Source organism: Nomascus leucogenys, chromosome 4 (genome assembly GCF_006542625.1).
Source record: "Nomascus leucogenys isolate Asia chromosome 4, Asia_NLE_v1, whole genome shotgun sequence".
NCBI lineage: Eukaryota > Metazoa > Chordata > Mammalia > Primates > Hylobatidae > Nomascus > Nomascus leucogenys.
In genome coordinates, this window is record NC_044384.1 from 33,757,269 (window position 1) to 33,772,434 (window position 15,166).

General features: G+C 41.5%; 1 protein-coding gene and 1 pseudogene across 1 annotated transcript in view; one reads left to right on the plus strand and one right to left on the minus strand.

The window, feature by feature from the left end:
- The window catches only part of PSTPIP2 (proline-serine-threonine phosphatase interacting protein 2), a 93,329-nt gene that overhangs the window by 39,353 nt on the left and 38,810 nt on the right, over window positions 1-15,166 (plus strand). Inside the window, exon 3 of the mRNA XM_003267535.4 lies at window positions 12,016-12,093. Within this exon, the coding sequence (XP_003267583.1) occupies window positions 12,016-12,093 (78 nt within the window). The remainder of the gene's footprint in view (window positions 1-12,015; window positions 12,094-15,166) is intronic.
- Window positions 802-8,531, minus strand: LOC101178067 (annotated as a pseudogene).

Sequence of the window (15,166 nt, forward strand, 5' to 3'; positions counted from 1 at the left end):
ATCCTTTTCCTTGGTTGTACCCAGATGGATTGCAGTAAATTCATCTGCACTCATGTGGGGTTGCACAGAACGATCACCCCAGTGCAAGGAGCCGCTGCATGTGCTGCTCTGGAAGGGCAGGGAGGCTACATTTCTTGCCACCCATAGGGCAGATTCTTGCATCCAGGGTAGACATAGAAAAATAAGGTTAGTTCAGAGGGCAGCTAGAGGTGATTAAATGAGATTATATAATAGCTGCTGTTTATTGAAGGCTTGCTAGATACATAGGGCAGATTCCAAGGCCTAACTTTCCTAGGTTTGAAACCATATTACCACTTATTAGCTGTCTGACCTTAGGCAAATGCCGTAATCTCTCTGAACCTCAGTTTCTTCAATTGTAACATAAGGATGAGAACAGTTATCATACAGGGTTATTGTAACAGCTAATTGTTACAATAATAATAATTGTTAACAATTGTTATAATAATTGTCTATAACTACTACATTGTTACAATAATTGTTAATAACTACTACAATTAATTGTTACAATTAATATTATAACATACTAAAATTAATATTGTAATAATATTAATATTAATTAAATAAAAATGATATTAATTAAATTAATTAATATTGATTACTATATAATAATTAAATAATACTATAAGTAACAAAACACAGTAACAGACACTCCATCAGTAAATTGTAAATTTATCTAGTTTACCCTTCTCTCAGCTGGAAAAGCACAACCATAATAGAGGTAATGCTGGCAACCACAGCCAACATCTGAATAGCTACATGATATAACAATAACACTGAGGCTTACACATCCCTTTGGCACTTATACTGGCTGCATAAGGTTTCTTGGCACAGAAGTGTAGCTTTGTAGATGAGGTTTAAGTAATTTACCAGGGGAATCTAGAAAGTGACAGAATCCAGAATGGCTCCAGGGGGTGGTGAGGATGGGGGTCTCATACAACCCCTGTGTTTATGACTCATCAACCCTGGCAAAAGGGCTGGTGGCTATCTGGGGAGATGGGCTAGTTCCCAGCACAGACACACTCTCCCTTTCTTTTCTGTCTGTTTATACAATCCCACTCATTATACCCATTCTCTCTATTTCAGCCAGATGGGTTTATTGGTGAGCATGCTTTGGATGTCTCTGCCTGTACGTCTTTATTTCAGTATTTCCCCACCTAGAAAGTCCTCCTTTTTCCTTGATGCCTAAGTAAATTCTCCCCATCCTTCCAAGTCCAGGTCAAATTTTCCTCTTCTTTTATTTCTCTCTCTCTTTTTTTTTTTTTTTTTAAGACAGAGTCTCACTCTGTCATCCAGGCTAGAGTACAGTGGTGCGATCTTGGCTCACTTCAACCTCCGCCTCCCGGGTTCAGACAATTCTCACACCTAAGCCTCCCGAGTAGCTGGGATTACAGGTGTGTACCACCACACCCAGCTAATTTTTGTATTTTTAGTAGAGATGGGGTTTTTCCATATTGGCCAGGCTGGTCTTGAACTCTTGGTCTCAAGTGATCCAGCCCACCTCAGCCTCCCAAAGTGCTGGGATTACAGGAGTGAGCCACCACGCCTGACCTTATTTCTCTTTAAAGGAAACATTGTACATAGGACTTTAGTCTGAAGTCTTTCAGCTGGTTAACAATTAAAATGAAAACATCTTGTCACTGGTAGCCCAAGCCCATGGACTCTCCCACCCTCAGATCCCCAGATGTGGTGAAATATTATATAATGAGCTCCTGATATGAGCAGAAAATGAGAACTATAAAAATAAGGTTAATCATACCTTAGAGGGAAGCTAGAGAGGATTAAATGAGATTATATTAATAGCTGCTGTTTACTGAAGGCTTACTCTATGCAAGCTACAGTGTGTTGTATATATTATTTAATTCTCATAAAAACTCTGTATGGTAAGTTTTCTCATCCTTATGTTATAATTGAAGAAATTGAGGTTCAGAGAGGCTATGGAACTTGCCTAAGTTCAGACAGCTAATAAGTGGTAGATACGGTTTCAAACCTAGAAAATTTGGGCCCTGGAATCTGCTATTAACCACTACACTGTGCCCAGTACAGTAGCTGGTACACAATATATAGTGGGTAAATGGTACCCACTGATCTAGGCAAGTTCAATAACCATTACTAATATTGTTATATTAAGTGCAGAAGGCAAGTAGGGAATATATCATTAGCTTCCTTTTACAGATAAGAACACTAAAGTTTAGTGGGCTTTAAATGACTTGCCCAAGATGACAATATGAGTAAGTAGTAAAGCTGGGATTCCTACTGACTTCCTGTCTGATGTTTTTTCCACTTTACTTAGTGGTCTCTTGAGAAAGTTGGGTGTATTCTCCGAAGAAGAACAGGAACTTGGCAGCCAAGTCAGTTCTCTTAATTGTGTGCTGCAATAGGATCCTGAGTAGGGAGGAGGGAAGCATGCTTGTGGAACACCTTTATGCCCAGAATTCTTTACCATTTGTAGATTAGCAGCTATACCTATACTCTGGGGGATCCACAGCCCTGGTGCCTCAGGACTCTGTACTCTTCCCCATAAGCTCCTGTACGTCCCATGGTCAACCTGCCCTGGCTACAGCTCTGTTTTCGGGACCCTCACTGTGGTCGGCTATGTCTCAGGACAGCCTTAAGAAGGACAGATTGCCAGGGTGGGAATGACAGATTCCTTCGTGCATTAGCTGGTGAAGTTGTCAAGCCATTATGTACCATATTAGTTTTTTAGGGCTGTTGGGACAAATTGCCTCTAACTGAATGGCTTTAAATAACAGAATTTATTCTCTCACAAGTCCATAGGCCAGAAGTCCCAAATCAAGATGTTGGCAGAATCATGCTGTCTTGAAGGCTTTATTGGAGAAGTTGTCCCATTCCTTTCTCTTGGTTTTTGGTGTTATCAGCGATCCTTGGCATGTCCTGGCTTGCAGCTGCAAGACTCCCATCTCTTCCTCTATCATCCTGTGGTGTTCTTCCCCTGTGTCTTCACATTGCCTTTTTTTTCTTTCTTTTTTTTTTTTTTTTTTTTTTTTTTTGAGATGGAGTCTCACTCTGTCCCCGAGGCTGGAGTTCAGTGGCATGATCTCAGCTCACTGCAACCTCCACCTCCCAGGTTCAAGCGATTCTCCTGCCTCAGCCTCCTAAGTACCTGGGACTACAGATGTGCACCACTACACCCAGTTAATTTTTGTATTTTTAGTAGAGACCAGGTTTCACCGTGTTGACCAGGCTCATCTTGAACTCCTCATCTCAGGTGATCCACCTGCCTTGGCCTCCCAAAGTGCTGGGATTATAGGTGTGAGCTACCATGCCCAGCCCACATTGTCTTCTTATAAGAACACTAGTCATATTGGATTAAGAGGCCACTCTAATCCAGTATGACCTTATCTCAACAATTACGTCTGCAATGACCCTATTTCCAAATGAGGTCACAGTCTAAGATGCTGGGGGTTGAGACTGCAACCTATTTTGTGGGAGGAACATCTGTGCCTAAAAGAATGTACTGGAAGCTGAGAGCAACATGGGAAATAGAGTATTGGGATGGGAGTTTAGACACCTGGGCAGCCTTCTAATCCTGGCTTCCTCACTAGCCAGTGCTGATATTATTCAAGGCCCTAGACCTTTCTAGGTTCCAGTTTCGTAAGCCGTAAAATTTGGATTGTACGAGATGTCCTGTGAGAGCCCCTTGGATCTAATAACATGGGTCTTCCCAAGGAACTTATCAGTCAGTTGAGGTGCTGTGAATGGCATATACAGTAAAATTGAGCAAAATATTTAAGTGTCAGGTTTCATGGCAAAAGGATTTCATCTCATCTGTTCACTCTGATTTTGGGGCAACCTGGAGCACTAGATTGAGGATCATCCTGAGGCTGCTTTCAGACCTAATGGAAAAGGCCATATCTGATGATGTTTGTGATGGATTGTTTTTCTTTTCTTCTTTTCTTTCCTTTTTTCTTTCTTTCTTTTTTTTTTTTTTGAGACAGAGTTTCGCTCTTATTGCCTAAGCCAGAGTGCAGTGGCACGATCTCAGCTCACTGCACCCTCCGCCTCCTGGGTTCAAGCGATTCTCCTGCTTCAGCCTCCTGAGTAGCCGGGATTACAGGTGCACGCTACCATACCAGCTAATTTGTTGTATTTTTAGTAGAAACGGGGTTTCACCATGTTAGCCAGGGTAGTCTCGAATTCTTGACCTCAGGTCATCTGCCCACCTCAGCCTCCCACAGTGCTGGGATTACAGATGTGAGCCACGGCACCCAGCCTGTCATGGGTTGCTGAAGGGAAAATGGCACGTGGATTATTCCTGGTCTCGGAATTTGGATAGAAGCGAGGTCAAAGGGAGTTGGGGTTTTTAAGGAGAGCTTTATGAAGCGTAGCCAGCTAAGTGCAAGAGGTGTGGTATTGCCTCTTCTGTTTCCTGTACTATTTTGTACATTTTCATCTGGCCTGTGTTACATGGTAGTAAACTAAAATATTGGTTTGCATCTCTCTCCTCTGCTAGATTATGAGCCCCACTAGGCAGGTCTCATATTTCAGTCATCTCTGTGTTCTTAGCACCTAGTACGATGCCTGGCACATGGTGGATGTTCAATAAATGACAAATTGATGATCAGATGAGACAGAAAAATTCGGATAGGTGGTAGGAGGGTGATCTAGTTAAAGGCCTACTTATTCAAGCGTGATTTCTGTGATGTTCTAGTAATTCCTTCATTGCCTGCCTGGACCCATTGCTTCCCATTTACTGGGGAAATACCCTCTCAACCTCAGTGGTTGTTCCCTGGTTTTATGAGGCTGAGATTCTAGTTTCACTTCCATTAAAGCTCCTTCTTTTCTCCAAAAAGCACACCATGATGCTTGCTGGAACTCATTACTTCCCAGGTTCTAGGAGAACATCTTGTTTCATGGGGAACAAGATGTGGCCTATGGTATGTTTAGATTCACGATGCCTTCCTCTTACAAGAAAGAGACTGAGTGAGTGACTTCTTGTCTTGGAAACAACAAAAGATTCTAAAGAAATCTTAATGAATATAATTCTGAGAATAAAAAGATAAAATGCCTGTATATTATATATTTTTAAAAATGAAAATGGCCTGAACATCTTTTTACTTGTAAAAATATTAAATGTTCATTGTAGCATGTTATAAATTTTTATATAGATATAGTGAACAGAGATTCAGAAAGTTAGAAACAGTTACTAGGGAGTTAAGATGCATCTTTTTCTATAACTAGAGTCAGCTTCAGGTGCACTTTACATTGTCAGGAGCTGGAAAAACTTTAGAAGTAGAGTTGAAGAATAGAGGCCTGAGAAGAAACAGGTTTCTTGCTCAAACTGTAATACTGGATACTGTCTAAGACCGGAAAGGCATGAAGGAGAAATCACTTGCATGGTCTCAGAGCAAGTAGATAGGGCTGCCCACAGTACCAGGAGCACGATGAAGCCAAATCACATAACAGCCATGCAAATGCACCTCCACCAAAAAAGGAGGGAAGGAAGGAATGAAGAAAGATATCAAGGCAAAAGCAACCAAAGAACTAGAACCCATAACTCAAGAACAAAGCCAATCCAACATCTGGATAACTGATCCCAAGTAGAAAATTTACCCAGAGGAATAGTGGAAGTATTCAGAGATGTAATACAGGAAAAATGTCATGAAAGGAAGGACTAAATAGATCTGAAGGGCACACTATGAACCAGGAAACTCTGATACACAGTAATCAATACTGATTATGATTATATAAGGATCAATGTTAACACACATCCTGGCTAAGTTATTGAATTAAATAAAGAATTCTTCAAATATCCAGGAAGGAAAAAACAAGTTGTCTATACAGAAATAATCAGGGGAAATTTGGGATGGCCCCAGGCTTCTGTACAATGACAGAAGCCAGTGGAACAAGTTCAGCCAAGTTCTGAGGAAACATTTAAGAACATTCATTACACCAGTGAGGTTGTCAGTCCAATATAAAGGCCACAGGTAAATAGTCTCAAATATGAAAGAACTCAGGGAATACCAACCCCCTTCCTGCCCTTGAACTATTTCGGCAAAAGATTATATAGTGATAAAATTTAGTCAAGCAAGAAATGAATCCAAATTAAAATCTTCAGGATGAATAATTATGGTAACAGGACAATTATTGAGCCTCAAATTCATTGTAATAAATAGTTCAGACTAAATAACTGGGGGAAATATGATTGGAGAACAGAATATGTTATACACAAATGAAACAAAATGTAAACAATATTGAGGAGGTGGAAGTACAACAATGCTCATTATCTAACACTTCTGGCATGTTGTCAAACATCTAAAATGGTCAAAAATAGAAACAAATTGTTAAAATGTTTTATTATCTCTATCCTCTTACTTTTTTTTTCAAACAAAAGCTGCCACATGTTTATTAAGACATTACTGGTTCTTAAGCATAGCTGGCTCTGTAAGTCATTTTCCATATATTATCACACATTCGGGAAAGTTTCTGAGACGATATATCAAGACAGGCTTCTCTTGTGACTCAACTGGACTTCAAACAGTCTGTTTAGAAGTCTGAGTAATGGTGCAACCTATAATCAGGGCCTTGCCCTTTTCTTTCTTTCTTTTTCTTTTCTTTTCTTTGTTTTTTTTTTTTTTTTTTTTTTTTTTTTTTTTTTTTTTTTTTTTGAGTTGGAGTCTTGTTCTTGTCACCGAGGCTGGAGTGCAATGGCGCAATCTCAGCTCACCACAACCTCCGCCTCCTGGATTCAGGTGATTCTCCTGCCTTAGCCTCCCAAGTAGCTGGGATTACAGGCACCTGCCACCTCACCCGGCCAATTTTGTATTTTTAGTAGAGATGGGGTTTCTCCATGTTGGTCAGGCTGGTCTTGAACTCCCAACCTCAGGTGATCCACCCGCCTTGGCCTCCCAAAGTTCTGGGATTACAGGTGTGAGCCACCGCACCCAGCCGGCCTTGCCCTTTTCATTCCCCAAGGCAAAGTATCCACCTCTGAGAGAAAATTCCGTGGCATAAACATGAGAAATAGTTTTCTTTTTAATGACTGGGAAGTTTGAAATACTGTACAGGAAGGAAGATGAACCAATGACTGCTTCTTTCATTTTTCCTGAAGCAATTGCCAATATTTCTGTAGTAGGATTGAATGTCAGAGAAGTAACACCTGTAACGAAGTTCATTATAGCTTTTATTGGCTTTGGGTTTGTTTCTTCGAGACAAGAATCTTGATTATTTATATTTACTACTCCACAATTAGAACCACAAGCAACTGTCCATTCCTAGATGTGGCAATGCTTAATCCATATAAACTGCCTTAATCAACAAATCTGTTAAGGCACCTCCTTGAGTTCACATCCCAAACATAAACTTCTCCATCCCCGAAGAGGCATATACTTTCTTACTATCTGAAGAGAACGTGGATGCTGCAACCCTTCCATTAATTTTCATGCTTCCAATCGGTTCTTTGGTCTTCATCGATAGCAAATGCAAATTCCCAGCAATGCCATTTATGAGCAAGAAGGACCCATCTGGGGAGACATCTTCAAAGCTCCTCACTATCTTCTTTCAAACCTCTCACTTGATGCACAGGAATTAATTTCCAGCTAGCATGTCATAGACATAAAAAACCTTGCTGTGAGTACTCACGGCTAAAACTTCTTCCCCATTAGCACTAAAACAAGCCTTAAAGTTTGGAAACCTTTCCAAACAGGTGCTCTGGATTTTAGGATTTGTTCTTCCATCGACCTGAAATAGTGATACAGGTTATCTAATCCAGCGACCATCACAATCTGTGCACAAGGATGGAACTGCACAGATGAGATCTGAGCAGCAGAAGGACGTTCAGCGTTAGTATGCTGGCAGTTCTTCATCTTCAGGATTCCTCTTGGAAGAGAAGTTGATGTGGATATGAAATTCCCAGTCCTTTGCAACAAAGCATCTTCATCCTCTTCACTTTCATCATCTGAAGTTGTTTTCCGCTTATTAGTCTCTGCCCAGGCAGGTACTCCTCCCACGGCATGCTGGAATTCTTCTTAAAGTTGCTTCTTAAGTTTGTCTTTCTAAAGTTTACTTTCACTAGCGTTTTTCATCATTATCTTTCCGAAACCGATTGTTCATCACGTCAACCATTTCCTCATCTTCATCTTCTTCATCCACCCAAACTGGCTTCTTTTGAGGTGCACAATTATCTTTTGCTTCATTCTCCGCTTCTGAGTCTCCCGAGTCTTCATGTCCTTGAACCCGCGGACCCCGCAGACGCCGCAGCAGCGCGTCCTCGTCGTCCTCGACGTCGCCGAAGACCAGCTCCTCCAGGCACCACTCCATGGCCGGTTTGTCCTCTCCAGCGTCAGGCGGTTCCGCTGCCAGAGCCGTCCGTCCTCTTCCCCCGCCGCGCTTGGCCGGGCCGGCGGTTTCCGCTGGGATGAAGGAGCAGCCTTTTGGGGCGGCCCGCCCGGCCCCGCTCCGGCTTTCCAGCCCGCCCTCGTTCCGGGCTAACGCTTCGGCTTCGCTCCGGTTCTACCGTCCAGTTTCATTCAGCTCCTCAGTTCCCGCGGCATCGTTAGGTTTAAGGACAAACGCAGGCGCTCACGTGGAACCTCACTGCGCATGCGCGCCTCTTTTCTTTTTTGAGACGGTGTCTGGCTGTGTTGCCCAGGCTGGAGTGCAATGGCGCGGTCTTGGCTCACTGCAACCTCCGCCTCCCGGGTTCAAGCAATTCTCCTGCCTCAGCCTCTTGAGTAGCTGGGATTACAGGCATGTGCCACCACGCCTGGCTAGTTTTTATATTTTTAGTAGAGATGGGGTTTCACCATGTTGGCCAGACTGACCTGGAACTCCTGTCTTCAAATGATCCACCTGCCTTGGCCGCCCAAAGTGCTGTGATTACAGACGTGAGCCACCGTGCCTGGCCCTCTTACTTATTTTCATAAACTTTTTTTTTTAACCTCAGAAAGATCTTTGAGGAACTAATTTTTCCTACGGTAAAGAAACTATTATTTCAATTTTAGTAATTCTTTCAGCTTCACTTCGGTTTTTTTTTCTTCTGTGAAGTTAAAATCAGATTAAAATTTCAATTTTTATTTACTTATTTTACTTTAGACAGGGTCTTACTTTGTCGTCCATGCTGGAGTGCAGTGGCACAATCACGGTCCACTGCAGCCTCAAACTCCCAGGCTCCTACCTCCGCCTCCCGAGTAGCAGGGACTACAGATGCATGCCACCACACCCAGCTAATTTTTGTATTTTTTTGTAGAGACAGGGTTTCCCGTGCTGCTCAGGCTGGTCTCAAACCCTTGGGCTCAATCGATCTGCCCACCTTGGCCTACCAAAGTGCTGGGATTATAGGTGTGAGCCACAACACCAGCCCAAGCTATTTTTAAAAGGCATGTAGCATATGGTCTTATTCTTTAAAAAAAATTTTTTAAAAATATTTATTTATTTATTTTTGAGACGGAGTTTCACTCTTGTAGCCCAGGCTGGAGTGCAATAGTGCAATCTCAGCTCACTGCAACCTCCGCCTCCCGGGTTCAAGTGATTCTCCTGCCTCAGCTTCCCAAGTAGCTGGGATTACAGGCATGCGCCACCATGCCTGACTAATTTTTTGTATTTTTAGTAGAGGCGGAGTTTCACCATGTTGGCCAGGCTGGTCTCGAACTCCTGACCTCAGGTGATCCACCGCCTTGGCCTCCCAAAGTACTGGGATTACAGGTGTGAGCCATTGCACCCGGCCATATGGTCTTATTCTTTAAAAATTATTTGTTGCATACATCTGTTCATCCTTCCTATTTGTATACCTGCATAAAGAAATCCCTGTTACAATCATCATCAAATATTAATACTAATTAGTTTTAGTTGGTGGAATTTTGGGTTGTTGGTTTTCTTCTTTTTACTTTTCCTTCCTATCATAGTGCGCTGCAGCCTTGAACTCCCAGGCTTAAGTGATCCTCCTGCCCCATCCTCCCCCAGTAGCTGGGACTACAGGTATGCACCACCACACCCGTTTATTTCATTTATTTATTTATTTAATTTTGCAAAGGCATGGTCTTGCTGTGTTGCCGGGGCTGCTCTTGAAATCGTGGCCTCAAGTAATACTCCTGTCTTGGCCTCCCAAAGTGCTGGGATTACAGGCATCAGCCACTGTACCCATGCCCAGCCTGTACTTTTCTTCATGTTTATTTTTGAGTAATGAGCATGTATCATTTTAATAAATTGGATAAAATCATTATTTAGAAAAGGCAAACAACAGGATGGGAGAAACTTTGTAACATGTGTAAGAATAAGTTGTATATACATAGTCTATAAAGAACTTCTACCAAATTAATAGGAATAAGGCAAAATGCTCAGTTAAAAAGTTGGATGATAACTCACAGAAGAAGAAATGCAAATAAACAATAAGCGTATAACAACGACACTAGAAATCAGGGAAATGCAAATTCAAAAAGAAGTTCTTCTTTTTTTCAACCTTCCTCTCACACTGGTAGCAATTTTAAAAGATTATTTATATCCACTGTGGGTCAGCATTCCTGGAAATGGGAGCTCCTGTACACTTTCTGTGGAAGTATAAATCGAGAAGACTTTTTTGGAGAACACTTTGGCACTATTTTTCAAAAATTTAAAATGCATTATTTCCCCTGACCTAGTAAATCCACTTTCTCAGGACTCTCAGAAATAACACTCTCAAGCTGGGTGTGGTGGCTCACGCCTGTAATCCCAGCACTTTGAAAGGGTGAGGCAGGTGGATCACCTGAGGTCAGGAGTTCCAGACCAGCCTGGCCAACATGGTGAAACCTTGTCTCCACTAAAAATACAAAAATTACCTCGGCATGGTGGCACACACCTGTAGTCCCAGCTGCATGGGCGGCTGAGGCAAGAGAATCGCTTGAACCCGGGAGGCGGAGGTCACAGTGAGCCGAGATTGTGCCACTGCATTCCAGCCTGGGTGGCAGAGTGAGACACTATCAGAGATGCCCGTGGCTATACGTCCACAGATGTTCAGATGTTCATTTAGGTTTTTTCTTTTTTCTTTTCTTTCTTTCTTTTTTTTTAGTGGTAGTGAAAACTGGAAATAACTCAGGAGACTTTGTACTACAGAGAACTCCATATTGTGAATGTGGTGGATCCCTATGTGCTGATAAGGAACATTCTATATGACGTGTTACTAGGTGAAAAACAGGACAGCAAATAATAGAATGATCTCAATTACGTAAACATGAAAGTTACACACATGTGTATATGTGAGATATGGGCATGTAAATGCAGAGAAAAGGGACTGGAAAGCTAACTACCAACCTTGGCAGTGGCTGCCCCTGGGGAGAGCAGTGGTGCTGGAAGAGAGTGGGAAGTGCTGGCATGTTTTAGACTGTCTACTTTTGTGGTGTTACAGTCTTTTACCGTGAGGATATATTCATTTATTACTTACATAACTTTTTTAAATCTGAAGAAAAAAGTAGGGTAGATGAGCCTAAATCACTCTGTCCTAATCGTATGGTTTATATAAGGCTGGGCTGGGACAAGAAGTGGAGATGGTGACAAAAAGCAGTGGGGAGAGGGGAAGGAGAAGGAGGATGTTTAGTGCTGTGACCGACCCTGCAATGCTGAGTAACAATCAGTGTTTTCATAGGGCATGCTGACTGCAGCGTTTCTTTCCTGAAATTCCCCTTCTTTTGGTACAGTTTAGTTGCGTATTTGAATTGCTTGTGAATGAAGGGCTCTATAGCATGGTAAAGGGCACTCTTAGAAAAGATGGAGGAGGGTTGGGCATTTCTTATTCCACTTAAACAAATGTTCAGTTTTACTGTAATGTTCACATAATGTCCATGTTAGGGACTTCCAGCTGGAGAAGACCACCATAGAGATGAGGGCCATCAATCTTTTTACAGTTGTTCCCTATCATACAGAGGGAGTCTTGCGTATTACAGAATGGTGTTGTATCTGAGCTTCTATGGTCACAGGTGCAGTTTTGCTTTCCAGGGGAGGGTCATTGTGTCTTAAAAAAGAGTCAGCTCTGAGAAGGACCCATAACCCTCTCTTCTGTTCCCCTAGGGCAGCAATTGAAGAGAGATATGGCAAAGATCTGCTCAGCCTCTCTAGGAAGAAGCCGTGTGGACAGTCTGAAATCAAGTACGTATCAAGTTTTTTTCTGGTTTCCAGGTTGGTTAATAATGCCCGGGAGCCCCCTCACTTCAGCAGACAGAGTTACCGGGAGGTTGAAGTGTGCTGGCTAAAAAAAAAATTTTTTTTGAAGATGGGATCTCACTATTTTGTGCAGGCTGGGCTCAAACTCAAGATCCTCAGTCATGTGCAGTGGCTCATGCCTGTAACCCCAGCACTTTGGGAGGCCGAGGTGGGTGGATCGCTTGGGCCCAGGAGTTCAAGACCAGCCTAGGCAACTTGGCAAAACCCTATCCCTACTAAAAATAGAAAAATTAGCCAGGCATGGTGGCCCGTGCCTGTAGTCTTAGCTACTTGGGAGACTGAGATGGGAGGATGGTTTGAGCCCAGAAAGTAGAGGTTGCAGTGAGCCAAGATTGTGCCACAGCATTCTAGCCTGGGTGTCAGAGCAAGACTGTCTCAAAAAAATTAAAAAAAAAAGATCCTTGCATCTCAGCTGTCCAAGTCACTGGGACTACAGGCGCGTGTCACTGTACTTGGCCTGAAAAAAATTATAATTTTTTTCTTATTTTCAATTGTGAAAAATCAAGACAAGCAGAAAAATGGCTAAAGTGGACTATGAAGCCACAACCTGTTATTAATACCTTCTAAGTTTTTCTTGAAGTTTTTTTATATGTACACCTTTTCATAGGTAGGGTTATATTATATATATTTATACTACAAATTTAATAGTAGGGCTTCCTGTGTGTGTGTATGTGGGTGTGTGTATTGTATGTGTGTGTTTTTTAGGAGCAAGAGAAGACAAGAGGAAGGGCAATGTCCTATTTGTTCCCATTAGGACCTCTGAGGGGACATAGACTTCTGGGCGTCTCTGCAAGTGTTGATAGCAGAGATGCCCAGAGTTCTGTGTTGATATTATTTTATAATACCTATCCTAAGTAAAATACCTATAAAATTATATATGTAAAATTATATATAAAATATAAAATTATACATATATTTTTTGGTTTGTGATAACTATAGGAGATTTTGCACCATTTTAAAAAAAGTTTTTTTTTTTTTTTTTTTTTTTTGAGACGGAGTTTTGCTCTTGTTGCCCAGGCTGGAGTGAAATGGCGCAATCTTGGCTGACCACAACTTCTTCCTCCTGGGTTCAAGCAATTATCCTGCCTCAGCTTTCCAAGTAGCTGGGATTACAGGCATGTGCCTCCATGCCCGGCTAATTTTGTATTTTAGTAGAGGAGGTTTCTCCATGTTGGTCAGGCTGGTCTTGAACTCCCGACCTCAGGTGATCCACCTGCCTTGGCCTCCCAAAGTACTGGGATTACAGGCATAATCCACCATGCCCGGCAAAAAAACTTTTATTTTAAGTTTAGGGGTATATGTGCAGGTTTGTTATATAGGTAAACGTGTTATGGGGATTTGTCGTACATATTATTTCATCGCCCAGGTATTAGGCCTGGTACCCATTATTTATTTTTCCTGATACTCTTCCTCTTCCCATCCTCCACCCTCTCATAGGCACCAGTGTGTGTTGTTCCCCTCCACGTGTCCATGTGTTCTCATCATTTATCTCCCACTTATAAGTGAGAACATGTCGTGTTTGGTTTTCTGTTCTGTTTTAGTTTGCTAAGGATAATGGCCCCCAGCTCCATCCATGTCCCTGCAAAGGACGTGATCTCATTCTTTTTTATGGCTTCGTAGTATTCCATGGTGTATATGTACCGCATTTTCTTTATTCAGTCTATCATTGATGGGCATTTAGGTCAATTCCATGTCTTCCTTGCATCATTTTATAATTGTAAATATAAATAAATTTAAATAAAATTTAAATTTTATTTAAATATTAAATAATATTCAATTTAAATAAAATTGCTGTACCATAATTTTTAATTTTTCAGTCATTCATTTAATACATTGAGGATACAGAAATGACCAGGTCATGGTGCCTACTTTTGCAATACACTCCGTCTTACACAAAGCTGGTTTCCCTGGTGTGCTAGGGCAACTCACACTTAGAAGGGTTTCATAATTGGTTTAATGCCCTGCTATCACCATTCTGAAATTTTTAATAATTTATAAACAAGGGGTCTCATGTTTTCATTTTGCAGTAGGACTCACAAATTATGTAGACAGTCCTACTCATTTGGAAATTTCTAGAATCCTTCCCCAACATGTTGAGGGAGGGTTTGGAGAAGGAGGTCAGGCTTTCTCTTTCCAGACCTAACCACATAACATACTTTCCTGTATCCTGCTCTGGCTGTGCTATCAACAGCTTCAGAGATGCACAGAGGTCTGTGTCCCCTCAGAGGCCCTAATAGGGACACATAGGACATTGCCCTTCCTCTTGTCTTCTCTTGCTTCTAAAATAAGCACACATACAACACACACACACACACACACACACACACACACACACACTCAGACTACAAAGAAATGTATTGAACTACTGAAGAGGAAAACATTGGGAGATATTGAAAATATTAATAGTTATATAAACCTAAAAATCTTGTTACCCTCAGACATAGGAAATTAGTACAAGGAAGATTTATTTTTCATTGGTTACTTATATATTTTTGATGTTTTAAATGAAAATTTAAAAATCACAGAAAAGTAAAAAAAACGAACATAATAAATAGCTATATACCCATCACTTAGATTTTACAGTTACTCATATTTGTCACCAAGATTTTACAATTATTAACAATGTAAATGCTTTAAATTTAAATCTGGAATCAGCTGTTTCTCTAAGAATACTTTGTTCCGTTCCTTTTCGTGATTAATTGTATTTAGAAACCAAATTTTCAGTTCTTTTCTTTTTTTTTGAGACAGAGTCTCGCTTTGTTGCCCAGGCTGGGGTGCAGTGGCCTGGCTAATTTTTTGTATTTTTAGTAGAGACAGGGTTTTACCACGTTGATCAGGCTGGTCTTGAACTCCTGACCTCAAGTGATCCATCCGCCTTGGCCTCCCAAAGTGCTGGGATTACAGTCGTGAGCCACCATCTCTGGCCCAAATTTTCAGTTCTAATGTTGATCATTGTCACAGAGGCATCATTTTATGTAGGCCCTGGCAGGGAATGGGT